Source organism: Mobula hypostoma, chromosome 12, assembly GCF_963921235.1.
Source record: "Mobula hypostoma chromosome 12, sMobHyp1.1, whole genome shotgun sequence".
In the NCBI taxonomy this organism is placed as follows: domain Eukaryota; kingdom Metazoa; phylum Chordata; class Chondrichthyes; order Myliobatiformes; family Myliobatidae; genus Mobula; species Mobula hypostoma.
This window is the reverse complement of record NC_086108.1, coordinates 8,205,238-8,218,886: the sequence shown is the minus strand read 5'-3', so window position 1 is coordinate 8,218,886 and position 13,649 is coordinate 8,205,238. Positions and strand designations below refer to the sequence as shown.

The following is a 13,649-nucleotide window of genomic DNA, read 5'->3' as shown; positions in this document are numbered from 1 at the left end:
ACCATTCCATTGTGGCTTATTTATTGTCCCTCTCAACTCCATCTTCCTGCCTTCTCCCCGTAACCTTTGACACCCTGATTAATCAAGAACATATCAACCTCCGCTTTAAATATACACAATGACTTATCCTCCACAGCAATCTGTGGCAATGAATTCCACAGATTCACCACCCTCTGGCTAAAGAAGTTCCTCCTCATCTCTGTTCTAAAGAGACATCCTGTATTCTGAGGCTGTGCCCTCTGGTCCTAGACTCCTCCACCATTGGAAACATTTCTCATCATCCACTGTATCCAGGCCTTTCGATATTCAATAGGTTAAATGAGAACACCCCCCCCCCCCACCATTCTTCTAAATGCCAGCAAGTACAGGCCCAGAGCCACCAAACACTCCTGATACATTAACCCTTTCATTCCTGGGATTATTCTCGTGAATGTCCTCAGGATCATCTCCAACTTCAACACATCCTTTCTTATCCCTAAGTGCTCCACCTGCCCATTCACCTCCTCCCTAACCTCCATTCAGGACCCCAAACAGTCCTTCCAGGTGAAACTGCTGGGCAGTTATGCTTCCAATGCAGTCTGGTCTACATTAGTGAGACTCATCGTAAATTGGGGGACCACTTCGTCAAGCACCTCTGCTCCACCTGCCACACGTGGAACCTCCCGATGGCCAAGCATTTTAATTCCAATTCCCGTTCTTGTTCTGACACGTTGGTCCGTGGCCTCCTCTTGTGCCAGGGTGAGTCTATCATCAGGGTGAAGGAGCAACACCTTATTTTCCATCTGGGTAGCCTCCAACCTGATAGCATGAATATCAGTTTACCCTCCCACTTCCTCTATTCCGCATGCTGACCTTTTACCTGTTCTCACCTGCCTGTTACTTCCCCCTGGGTCTCCTCCTCCTTCCCCTTCTCCTGTGGTCCACTCTCCTCTTCCATCCCATTCCTTCCTCTCCACCCACCTGACTTCACCTTACAGCCGGTGCTGTAGAGCATTACGCACACTGCTACACTACCATACCATTAGGGACATAAACCGGAGAGTAATCTGCCCCTTGATCCTCCCCAGCCCCTCAATAACACCAGGGCTGAATCTGTTCCCTGTGCACTTTCCCAACACATCCCTTTTTCAAGATTCAAGATTGTTTTTGTTATTCTTCAGTACACCGACAAAAAGTGTCTGTTTCTCCAGATCCGATACAGCATGAAAATACACAATAAGCATAAAGAACACAATAAAAAACACTCTAAATATAAATATCAAAGCAATCCTTGAAAGCACAATGTCCAAATAACTGTGATACACATAGACTGAGCATAGAGTCAGAATCACCCTTAATATCACCGGCAAATGTAGTGAAATTTATTAACTTTGCGGCAGAAGTACAATGCAATAGATGATAATAAAGAGAAAAAAAATCAATGAATTACAGTAAGTATGTGTATATTAAATAGTTTAAAAGTAATGCAAAAATAGAAATAAAGAAATATTGAGGTAGTGTTCATGGGTTCAGTGTCCATTCAGAAATCTGATGGCAGAGGGGAAGAAGCTGTTCCTGAATCACTGAGTGTCTGTCTTCAGGCTCCTGTACCTCCTTCCTCATGGTAACAATGAGAAGAGGGCAGGTACTGGGTTATGAGGGTCCTTAACGATGGATGCTACCCCTTAGAGATGCTGCTTCTTGAAATGCCCTGGGGACTATGGAGGCTAGTGCCCATGATGGAACTGACTAATTTTACAACTCCACACCTTATTTTGACCCTGTGCAGTAGCCTCTCCATACCAGACAGTGATGCAGCCTGTTAGAAATCTCACCGTGGTACGTCTGAAGAAGTTTGCAAGCGTTTTAGGTGACATTCCAATCTCCTCAAACTCCAAATGAGATACAGCTATTGTCGTACCTTCTTTGTAGCTGCATCGGTATGTCGGGTCCAGGATAGATCTTCAGAGATCTTGACAGCCAGGAACTTGAAACTGCTCACTCTCTCCACTTCTGATCCCTTGATGAGGACTGGTGTGTGTTTCCTTGTCTTACCCTTTCTGAAGCCCACAATCAGCTCTTTGGTCTTACTGACAATGAGTGCCAGGTTGTTGCTGAGACACTACTCAACCAGCTGATAGAACTCAGTCTAGCTCAGAGCCCTTAAGTGGAAAAGGGAAGAGAATACTGAACTACTTCTGAGTATTTCATCCCAGGACTCTAGTCAGTGTTGCACATAAAAATTAGGCAGTAATTTGTGCACAGAGAGCCCCTGCACCATGTAATGTGTTACCGTTAGGGTGAGGGTCAGATATTGTTAGCAGGACAGTACGTAGTTGTAACTGCTCCATCATCAGAGACCCCCACCATCCAGGACATGCTCTCTTCTCACTGCTGCCATCAAGAAGAAGGTAGGAGAGCCTCAGGACTCGCACCACCAGGTTCAGGAACAGTTATTACCCCACAACCATCAGGCTCCTGAACCAGTGTGGATAACTTCACTCACCACAATGAGCCTCAGGTCCCACACCACCAGGTTCAGGAACAGTTATTACCCCACAACCATCAGGCTCCTGAACCAGTGTGGATAACTTCACTCACCACAATGAGCCTCAGGTCCCACACTACCAGGTTCAGGAACAGTTATTACCCCACAACCATCAGGCTCCTGAACCAGTGTGGATAACTTCACTCACCACAATGAGCCTCAGGTCCCACACCACCAGGTTCAGGAACAGTTATTACTCCACAACCATCAGGCTCCTGAACCAGTGTGGATAACTTCACTCACCACAATGAGCCTCAGGTCCCACACCACCAGGTTCAGGAACAGTTATTACCCCACAACCATCAGGCTCCTGGACCAGTGTGGATAACTTCACTCACCACAATGAGCCTCAGGTCCCACACCACCAGGTTCAGGAACAGTTATTACCCCACAACCATCAGGCTCCTGAACCAGTGTGGATAACTTCACCCACCACAATGAGCCTCAGGTCCCACACCACCAGGTTCAGGAACAGTTATTACCCTCAACCATCAGGTTCCTGAACCAAAGGGATAACTTCACCCACCCCATCACTGAACTGTTCCCACAACCATGGACTCACTTTCAAGGACTCTTCATCTCATGTTCTTGATATTTATTGCTTATTTATTTATTTATTATTACTATTTTGTTTTATTTTGTTGTTTCTATGTACTTAGTGTGAATGCTGGAGCAAAGTGACTCTGTGGTCTGTAGTCAGCACACGACACAGCACTAAGTTGATCTGAACATTCCTACGCTGTTTAATCGACTCTGCAGTTTCCTGTGCACATGCAATGTGCTCTTTTTTTGCGCGATGGGTGTTTGATGTTTTCTTTGAATGGGTTCCATGGTGTTTCTTTATTTCGTGGCTGTCTGTGGAGAAGACGAATCTCAAGTTTGTATACTGCATGCATACTTTGATAATAATTGTTCTTTGAATCTTTGAAGCCTCAGTATTCATACCACCAGATTCAGGAAGATTATCACCCCTCTATCATCATCAGGGATGGTGTGTGTTTGATGATGTGTGGTGTTTGGCTTATGCCAAACATAGTGTTTAGTCTGATGGCCAAAAAGCTCAATTTTGGTTTCATCAAACCATAGAACCTTCTTCCATCTGACTTCAGAGTCTCCCACATACCTTCTGACAAACTCTAGCTGAGATTTCATGTGTTTTTTTTTTAACAGTGGCCTTCTCTTTGCTACTCTTCTATAAAGCTGTGACTGGTGAAGCACCCGGGCAACAGTTGTTGTATGTGCAGTCTCTCCCAGCTCAGCAACTGAACTTTGTAACTCCTCCAGAGGTGTCATAGGTCTCTTGGTGGTCTCCCTCACTAGTCCCCTTCTTACAAGGTCACTTAGTTTTTGAGGACAGCCTGCTCTAGGCAGATTTACAGCTGTGCCATATACTTTCCATTTCTTGACGATTGACTTAACTATACTTAAAGGAATATTCAGAGACTTGAAAATTCTCCTGACTTGTGCTTTTCAAAAACCTTTTTGCATGGTTGCTTGAAGTGTTCTTTTGTCTTCATGGTGTAGTTTTTGCCAGGATACTGACTCACCAGTAGTTGGACCTTCCAGATACAGGTGTATTTTTACTACAGTCAATTGAAACACCTTGACTGCACACAAGTGATCGGCATTTAACTAATTATGTGATTTCTAAAATCAATTGGCTACACGTGACCATTTGGTGTGTCATATTAAAGGGGGTGAATACTAATTAATTTAGATCACTTTGTAGAGATCTGTTTTCACTTTCACTTTTCTGTTGATCAGTGTCAAAAAAGTTAAATTAAATCCACTGTGATTCAATGTTGTAAAACAATAAAACATGAAAACTTCCAAGGGGGGGGAAGTGTGAATACTTTTTACAGGTGTTGTAATGTGTGGTAAAACTGGATCAGGCTTGTATTTATGGTTAGGTGTGATTTCATTTATAAGTTTGTATTTTAAAGTAAGATTTTGGTGAATGATGTTTGCCACTTGATTTTGCCTGTGTAGGTAATCAGATTGAGTTAAACTGTTGCAGGATCCTGTAATGGGCTAGATTTTTCTGGTTTTTCTCAGCAATTTCTACATTTATCGTCTTGAACTTGTTGGTCTTTTATTATGTATTTTTGATCATTTTTTGTGTTAACCAACTATCCTCTGATATTATTGGTTTATTTATTTTGTTGTTTCTTTGTATTTACTTTGAATGCCTGCAAGAAAATGAATCTCAGGGTTGTATATGGTGACATATACAGTACGTACTTTGATAACAAACTTACTTTTAACTTTGAACTTCAAACTATGTGATAGGATTTCTCACATCTTTAGTGTGAAGCAGTATTACAGTGATATCAGGTCATCAGAGGTCCTGGTGTCAAAGTGGAGTTTATTGTCATCTGCTCAAAGTTCGAAGTACATTTATTATCAAAGTATGTATAAATTGTACAACCTTGACATCTGTCTCCTCACAGGTAGCCGCAAAACAAGAAACTCCTAGGCTTCAACTTTTCTCTGTTTCGCGCACCCCAACTCCACTTTGACTTTGCTCCGACCACTTCTTCTTGAACATGCCTCGACCTTGTTCCGAGTCCGTCTTGCACCTGCATGCCTCAGCCCTGGAGTCAGCCTCGCCTTTGCTCGCCTCTTCCCTGTTTGCGGTGATCATTTACCATAAATTTCCACAGAAGTGTTATTTAGTTGTATTTCCTGCTTTATGAACCACCAATAAGCTGTCACCTGACTTCAGTTGTGCAAGGAGGTACAATACATGTGTGCACAGATACAGTGAAAGGCTTACTTGCTGCAGAATCACAGGCCCATGGCATCAGATAAGCAACATTCACATGAAAAGCATATATAAAATTGTACAGGAACATCATGATTAGAACATAAAAGGTTCACTGTAACGTGGTCACAGTGTTGCTATACTGAGGAGGTGATTAGGGTTGTGCCAGTTGGTTCAATAACTGAATGGTTGAAGGAATGCAGCTGTTCCTGAACCTGGTAGGGTGGGACTTCAGGCTTCTGTACCTCCTGCCTAATGGTAGCTGTGAGAAGATGGCCTGGCCTGAGTGGTGGGGCTCTTTAATGATGGAAGTTGCCTTCTTGAGGCAGTAGCTATGTAAATGGTGCAGAGAGATGTGCTGGTGATGTATTGGTCTGAATCCATTGCTCTCTGCGGCTTCGTATGATCCTGCCGTGGCAGGCCATAATGCAACCAGCTGGAATACTTTCCACAGTACATCTGTCAAAACTTGTGACAAACTCAGCCTCCTTTGCCTCCTTAGCCTTCTTTCGGAGCTGACACAGGTTGGGGAACCGCTTCACCCGTCTGCTGCAACAGGCAGGATTTCCTGGTGCTGGCCACCCTGTTTTCATTCCTGTTCCGACGTGTTGGTCCACGGCCTCCTCTAATGCCACAAAGAGGTCATTCTCAGGTGGGAGGAGCAACAGCTCATGTTCCATCTGGGTAGTCTCCAACCTGACAGCATGAACACCAGTTTCTCTAACTTCTGGCAATTCCACTCTCTCACTATTCTCTCTGCTTCCATCCCCCTTTCTGGTTCTCCTTTCACCCCTTCTTATCTCCTCACCTGCCCATCACCTTCCCCTGGAGCTCCTCCTTCCCTTTCTCTCACGGTCTACTCTCCTCTTCTCTCAGATTCCTCTTTCTTCAACCCTTATACCTGCCTTCTAGTCCTCGTCCCTCTTCCCCCACCTTCCTACCCTTCCTTTCCAGTCCTGATACCTGCTTCGGGCACTTCCATTCCAACAATCCCGTTGCAATGGCTCCCGAATCACAGTTCAGCATTCCTGGGGCTCCTAGCTTCTCTGCAAGGATACGTTTTCCCTGGAGGTTCAGGCACAGGATGCCAGGATACCGTGAGTCTTCCTGGAGTAAGAGCAATCCTCCGTTGAAGCAGCCAAGCTGTGCGGCCTGATGTTGGAGGTCAAGTGGTCTGGTTTCAGGGGCTGCTGTCATTAGTCAGGTAGAGCCCCATCCACTCCCGCCCCCCCCCCCGCCACCTCGCACTTCCTGAGATCAGCTTCCACCTTGACTGTCCTGACTAAGGGTTCCGGCCCGAAACATTGACTCATCGTTTCCATGGATGCTGCCCGACCTGCGGAGTTCCTCCAGCGTGTTGTGAGTGTTGCTTTGACCCCAGCATCTGCAGATTATTTTGTGTCCACCTTCTTTCAACCACAGAGCGTCCTGGCTCTCTCCTAGTTACAGAGTTAAGACCTGGCCCATGGTCAGCTCTTTTGAAGCAACTTAGAATATTGCATGAGGGTGACAATTACAGGTAAAGCCAAGTTCATTCCGGCAGGGGAGGAGACCCTTCAGCCCATCAGGCCTGTACTGTCTTTAATCCCAAGCTCGATTTCAATGTTTAAGAGAAGTTTGAATAGGTACATGGATAGTAACGGTATGGAGTGTTATGATCCTGGTACAGGTCAATAGGAGTAGGCAGTTAAAAGTGTTTGGCCTAGGGCCAGTTTCTGTGCTGTACTTTTCTATGACTCTACTCTATGACACTCCCCAATCTGTGGTTCTTTAGGCCCGAAGATCACAGTTCCTCAAGTCCACATCCAAACCCTTTGGTGAGGCCATATTTGGAGTTTAGCACAGAGTAAGAAAGACTGTCAGAGATTGCAGTGGGATCTGGACCAGCTGGAAATAGCAGCTGAACAATGGCAGATGGAATTGAATGCAGACACGTGCGAGGTGTAGGACCAACCAGGGTAGGTCTTACATGGTGAACAATAGATTACGGTAGAACAAAGGGATTTGGGAATATAGATTGATGATTCTTTGAAAGTGGTATCACAGTTAGGTAGAGTCATAAAGAAAGCTTTTGGCACACTGGCCTTTGTAAATCAATATATTGAATACAAGAGTTGGGATGACATTGGTGAGGCCTAACTTGGAGTATTCTGTGCAACACACACAAAATGCTGGAGGAACTCAGCAGGCCAGATAGTTTCAGGGAAAAAAGCACAGTTGACAATTCAGGCCAAAACCCTTCGGCAATGGCAAACCACTTCTGTAGGCCTGTAACCACCACTGAGGCTGTCTACAAGAAGGGTCAGAGCCATCTCTATTTCCTGAGGAGACTGAGGTCCTTTAACATCTGTCGGATGATGCTGAGGATGTTCTACGAGTCTGTGGTGGCCAGTGCTATCATGTTTGCTGTTGTGTGCTGGGGCAGCAGGCTGAGGGTAGCAGACACCAACAGGATCAACAAACTCATTCGTAAGGCCAGTGATGTTGTGGGGATGGAACTGGACTCTCTCACGGTGGTGTCTGAAAAGAGGATGCTGTCCAAGTTGCATGCCATTTTGGACAATGTCTCCCATCCACTACATAATGTACTGGCTGGGCACAGGAGTACATTCAGCCAGAGACTCATTCCACCGAGATGCAACACAGGGCGTCATAGGAAGTCATTCCTGCCTGTGGCCATCAAACTTTACAACTCCTCCCTTGGAGGGTCAGACACCCTGAGCCAATAGGCTGGTCCTGGACTTATTTCCTGGCATAATTTACATATTACTATTTAACTATTTATGGTTTTATAACTATTTATTATTTATGGAGCATCTGTAACGAAAATTCAATTTCCCCCGGGATCAATAAAGTATGACTAGAAAGACTTGCCAAGGGCAATCATGGTCATGGAATGGCTGTGATCACCCATGTCATACGACATGGCACAAAATGAACGAATGATAAATGTACATGTATACATAGACACACGCACACACAAAGTATCTGTGTTTCTAACTATAATGGATAGTGCATGTCATGTATTGCATTGTACTGCTGCCACAAAATAGCAAATTTCATGACGCGCCTGATGCCAGTGATATTAATCCTGATTGTGATTCTCCTTTGCCCACACACTCTAACAGAGTTATTTCTTCTTACAGTGAGCTGCTGGAAGACCTGGAGGGTTGCAAGGACCCCATTGGGGTGGCGGAATGCTTTGTGGAACGAGTGAGTAGACAGATATTTTCAGCTCTCCCCTCATGTTAAAGCCCCTCCCACAACCAGACAGCACCCTCCATTACTGTGGCGCCCAGAAGCTCTCAGTGATTACCGGGAGCTAGAACTGTGTCTGGGGAGGGGAAGATGGAGAAACTGAACAGGGAATTCTGAAGGTTGGGATGATCAAATGTGTATGATCTCTCCTCTTTCCTGTCTCCTCTCCCTCCCCCTTCCCCTCCCCCTCTCCCCCTCTCCCTCTCCCTTCCCCCTCCCTACCCCCTCCCCCTCTCTCCTTTCCCCTTCACTCTCTCCTTCCCCTTCTCCCTTCCTCAACCCCTCTCCTTCTTCCTCTCTCTCCTTCCACCCCCTCCCTCCCCTTCCCTCCTCCTCTCCCCCTCTCTCACCCCTCCCCCTCCCCCTTCCCTCCTCCTCTCTCCCTCCCTCTCCCTCTCCCCCTCCCTCACCCCTCCCCCTCCCCCTTCCCTCCTCCTCTCTCCCTCCCCCTCCCCCTCTCCCTCCCTCTCCCCCTCTCCCCCCTCTCTCTCCCCCTCTCCCCCTCCCCCCTCCCCCTCTGTGGCGTTGTGCCAGGGTAAGAGATGCCCCTGTAAGGTAGAGGTTGAACAGACCAGTCAGCCCACAAAGTTGTGCGAACTGAACTAATTCCTTTTGCCTACGCACTGCCGAAGAATCTCTCTGCTTTGCATGTGGATCCTTGGAATTCCCAGCCCCCTGTCGTTTCAGTGAACGTGTCCGAGGCTGAGACAAAGCCGTGGTTGATGAAAGAGAAGGCAGCACGGTAGCATAGTGGTTAGCACAACACTCTACTGTGCAGGTGACCTGGGTTCAATGCCCACTGCTGCCCGTGACTGTGTGGGTTTCCTCCATGTACTCAGTTTCCTCACACAGTACAAAGATGGACCAGTTAGTAGGTTAACTGGTCATTGTGTGATTAGGCTAGGGTTAAATCGGGGGTTGCTGGGCAGCACGGCTGAAAGATCTGGAAGGTTGGATCCATACTGTATCTGAATAAATAAGACTTGCTGTCTATTATGTCACAGGTGCTTAGGGCAGTGTTGAAGGTCTTCCAACTCTCTTTGTCCTTGGCCATCCTTTCCAATGTGCCCCCGGTGTGGTTCAGGGTCAGCTATGCAAGCCCGGGTGGAGACTCGGGGATACCGTCACACACAGACGTAGAAGGATTCTTCATTGCTGTTTCTGTAACAGTTTTGTTTGATCAGTCAGGGTTGTAGTCCTGAGCTGAACCCCCGAACCTGGAGGACCGATAGGCCACTCTTAGTCTGGCCTCTAACCCTTGATCTGTTTGGCACAGGTGACCCTACTAAGAACCAAAGCACAAGGCCCTGACTCCAGCCAGCATAGCTGTCTGGGTCATTGAGGCTCACAAGCCTCCAAACCCAACGGCAAGGTTGTCATTCCCTTGGAAGTAATGAGAAAACAACAAAATGAGGGCTCTGACAAACAGCAGAAACCTTGGGCTGACGCTGTGATCTCAGGAATGGGGCAGCAGGATGGAAGGCCTCGAGCAGGATTCCCTAAAGGTCAACTTGCAGGTTGAGTTGGTGGTGAGGAAGGCAAATGCAATGTTAGTATTCATTTCGAGAGGACTAGAATATAAAAGCAAGGATGTAATGCTGAGGCTTTTAAGGCATTGATCAGACCACACTTGGAGTAATGTGAGCAGTTTTGGGCCTCATATCTAAGAACGGGTGCACTGGAGTTGGAGAGGGTCTTGAGGAAATAAAGGAGAATATTCCTGGGAATGAAAGGGTTAACATATGAGGAATGTTTAATGGCTCTGGGCCTGTACTCACTGGAGTTTAAAAGAATGAGGGGGGGGTCTCATTGAAACCTATCAAATGTTGAAATGCCTTGATAGAGTGGATGGCGAGAGGATGTTTCCTATAGTGAAGAGTCTAAGAGAAGAGTGCACAGCCTCGGGATAGAGCAGCGGTTCTCGACCTTTTTTACACTGTGAATTCCTACCATTAACCGAGGGGTCCAGGCTGGGAGTAGAGGGATATCCATTTAGAATGGAGGCGTAGAGGAATTTCTTTATCCAGAGCGTGGTGAATCTGTGGAATTCACAGACGGCTGTGGAGGCCAGGTCACTGGGTGTATTTAAAGTGAAGGTTGATAGATTCTTCATTGGTCATGGCACCAAAGGTTATGGGAAAAGGCAGGAGAATGGTTTTGAGAGGGATAGTAAATCAGGCATGATGGAGCAGACTCAAAGGGCTGAATGGCCTAATTCTGCTCCTATATCTCATGGTCTTCTGCTCTCTGCAGTGCCACCTGCTTGTTGTGTTACAGAGTCTGGGCAGGAAAAGCATTGCCCTTCCTACAGATGAGGGACCGCTGTTTTGTGACGCTTAGGGAACCCTGTAGATTCCAGAGCGTGTAAAGTTCTCAGATTTTATTTGTGAACCTTTTCAAAGGTTTTAGCCCAGAGGGGTTGTAACAGGGCACTGCTCTGTAAAAAAAACAGCATAAATTATTTAATGAGGAATCCTCCAGAAGTCCTTCTCAAATTACCATCTGCTATTAAGAAGCGATCTCTGAACGCTGGGGTGTGGGAGGCCTCAGACAACGGAAAATCAGGCTTACTGTACGGTTCTCAGACACTCATTCTGTCTCCATTTGGTCCGTGTATTGGCCTCTACAACAGTCACACGTCACAGAGGAGGGTATTGGGCAGTAAGGGAATACTGACCCCAGCCCCAGAGACCCAACTTCGATGCTGACAGTTCTGGTCACCCAGCAGTAGGAAATGTAATGTGCGGATCTATTTCTTTTAGCACAGTGACTCACCTTAGCAGTAATTATTGACTGATAACTTACCCATGTGCATTGATTTGTTGGTCTCTGCCGAGTGAATACACAAGTTAACTTCACCTCCGAGTGCGTGCCTTTTATTTATTTCAGACCGTATGTAGTTGTAGAGACACAACAAATTGGTGACGGGCACGAACCTGAATGTCAGTGAATATCACCAACTGCACCGACAGTTACAAGACGACAGAACTCGATGGAGGGAGGGAGAGAGAGAGAGAGGAAAGAGTGTGCCAGTACAGAAAAGACAGTCATGGATATTGGCACAGGGACGTGTTAGTGACAGTGCACAGTACACAGTGAGAGACACACAACTAGCAAAACTAAAGTGAAAATAATGTGATAATGGCCTTAGTGGGGAAAGTTGATGAAGTTTATTGTGGTAATGAAGACTAAGAACTATACAGCGAGAGGGTTGAACTGTATGTAATGCTAACGACATGGGTGAGGAAATGAAAGTCTCCACACTTCTTAGCTTAATGGGTGCTAAAACATACAGTCTCTTACGCAACTTGGTAACTTCTGAAAAGCCAGCAAGCAAGACATTCGACAAAATTGTTGCGATTTTACAAAATCGCTTGAGCCCAAAGCTGCTAGTACTAGCTGAGAGATTTAAATTTCACTAAAGGAACTAAAGGATGAAAGCATTTCTGAATACATTGCAGAACTGCACAAACTTTCCCAATACCATGACTTTAGAGGTGGACTTTCTGATGCATTAGTGGACAGGCTTGTATGTGGCATGATAGTCAAAGCACTCAGACGAGGCTACTGTCAGAAAGAGAACTAACCTTAGAATGGGCATTGACCATTGTAGTATCATTAGAGGCTGCAGCAAAGAATGCATCGGAACTACAGAAAAAGAGTTTAGAATGTGAAACACACAAAATGTCCCTGATAGTGCAAAAAGCCAGAAATTTTATCGATATGGCAAATCCTCTCAATGATGCAAATGACTGTTGATTCAAAGGCAAAGTGTGCAGAAAGTGTCATAGACAAGGTCACACAGACAGAGAATGTGCAAGTCCAATAAAAAGCACACCAAACAGAAAAAGAGATGTTGTGATTCAGACTCCTGTACAAGAGGCTGAATCACAACATAATACTGCATTTCAGAGTAGATCTGAGAGCACAGAATCAGAATCAGGTTTGATATTATTGGCATATGTCCTGAGATTTGTTGTTTAGCGGCAGCAGTACAGCGCAATACAATATATGTTACAATAAGAAATATATCAAATATAAGTGCAAGAAAGTCTGCAGATGCTAGAAATCCAGAGCAACACACACAAAATGCTGGAGGAGCACAGCAGGTCAGGAAGCATCTATGGAAAAGGGTAAACAGTCGACATTTTGGGCTGAGACCCTTCAGCAGGACTGAGAAGGAGGATGCCTGAATAAAAAGATAGCGGGAGGGGAAGAAGTCTACCTGGAAGGTGATTGGTGAAGCCAGGTGGGTGGGAAAGGTCAGGGGTTGGAGAGGAAGGAATCTGATAGGAAGGAAGAATGGACCATAGGAGAAAGGAAAGGAGGGGGAGACCCAGGGGCAGGTGAGAAGAGATAAAAGATCAAAATGGGAAAAAGGGGAAGAGGGAGGGGTGGAAAGTTTGTTGCTCCTTCGCCCTGAGGTTGGCACAAGAGGAGGCCATAGATCAACACATCGGAATGGGAATAGGGATCAGAATTAAAATGTTTGACCACTGGGAAATCCCGTTTGTGGCCGATGGTGCAGAGGTGTGCGATGAGGCTCTCCCCAATGAAAATAAATAGTGCAAAAAAAAAAGCAAAGGTAGCATTCATGGGCCCATTATCCATGGTGAAGAAGCTGTTCCTGAATCATTGAGTGAGGCTCCTGCACCTCTTCCCTAAAGGTAGCAAAGAGGGCATGCCCTGGTGATGGGGGTCCTTCATAGTGGGTGACAGTCTTACTGACAGTCTCGATGTAACTTGCACTTTGACCAAACACAAACTCCAATCATCTAGAACAAGCTCACTAATACTTCTACAGTAATGCAGCCCTTCCCCAGCAGCACCACTGGGCTCAAAAACAGTTCCTTTCCCCAAGCAGTAAGGCCGATCAGCACCTCTCCCTCCACACCCCAACCACCACTACTCTATCGTTTCCTGTCAGTCAGCTCGGGTACAGGCACTCCTGTGCCTAGCGTCACTTTGTGGACATACAGTCTATGTATGTAATCTATCTTATGTATTTATATTTAATGTGTTTTTTAATTTTTTATTTTGTTCCTTATCTTATTTTGTTTTTTTGTGCTGCATCGGACCCGGAGTAACAATTACTTACAT

The 13,649-nt window shown here is 45.9% G+C and overlaps 1 protein-coding gene across 4 annotated transcripts in view; it reads left to right on the top strand.

Moving 5' to 3' along the window:
• Positions 1 to 13,649, top strand: part of plekhg2 (pleckstrin homology domain containing, family G (with RhoGef domain) member 2) — a 201,311-nt gene that overhangs the window by 116,035 nt on the left and 71,627 nt on the right. For all 4 annotated transcript variants that reach the window (XM_063063593.1, XM_063063591.1, XM_063063590.1 and 1 more), the window contains one exon: positions 8,438 to 8,504. In XM_063063593.1, the coding sequence (XP_062919663.1) occupies positions 8,438 to 8,504 (67 nt within the window). The remainder of the gene's footprint in view (positions 1 to 8,437; positions 8,505 to 13,649) is intronic.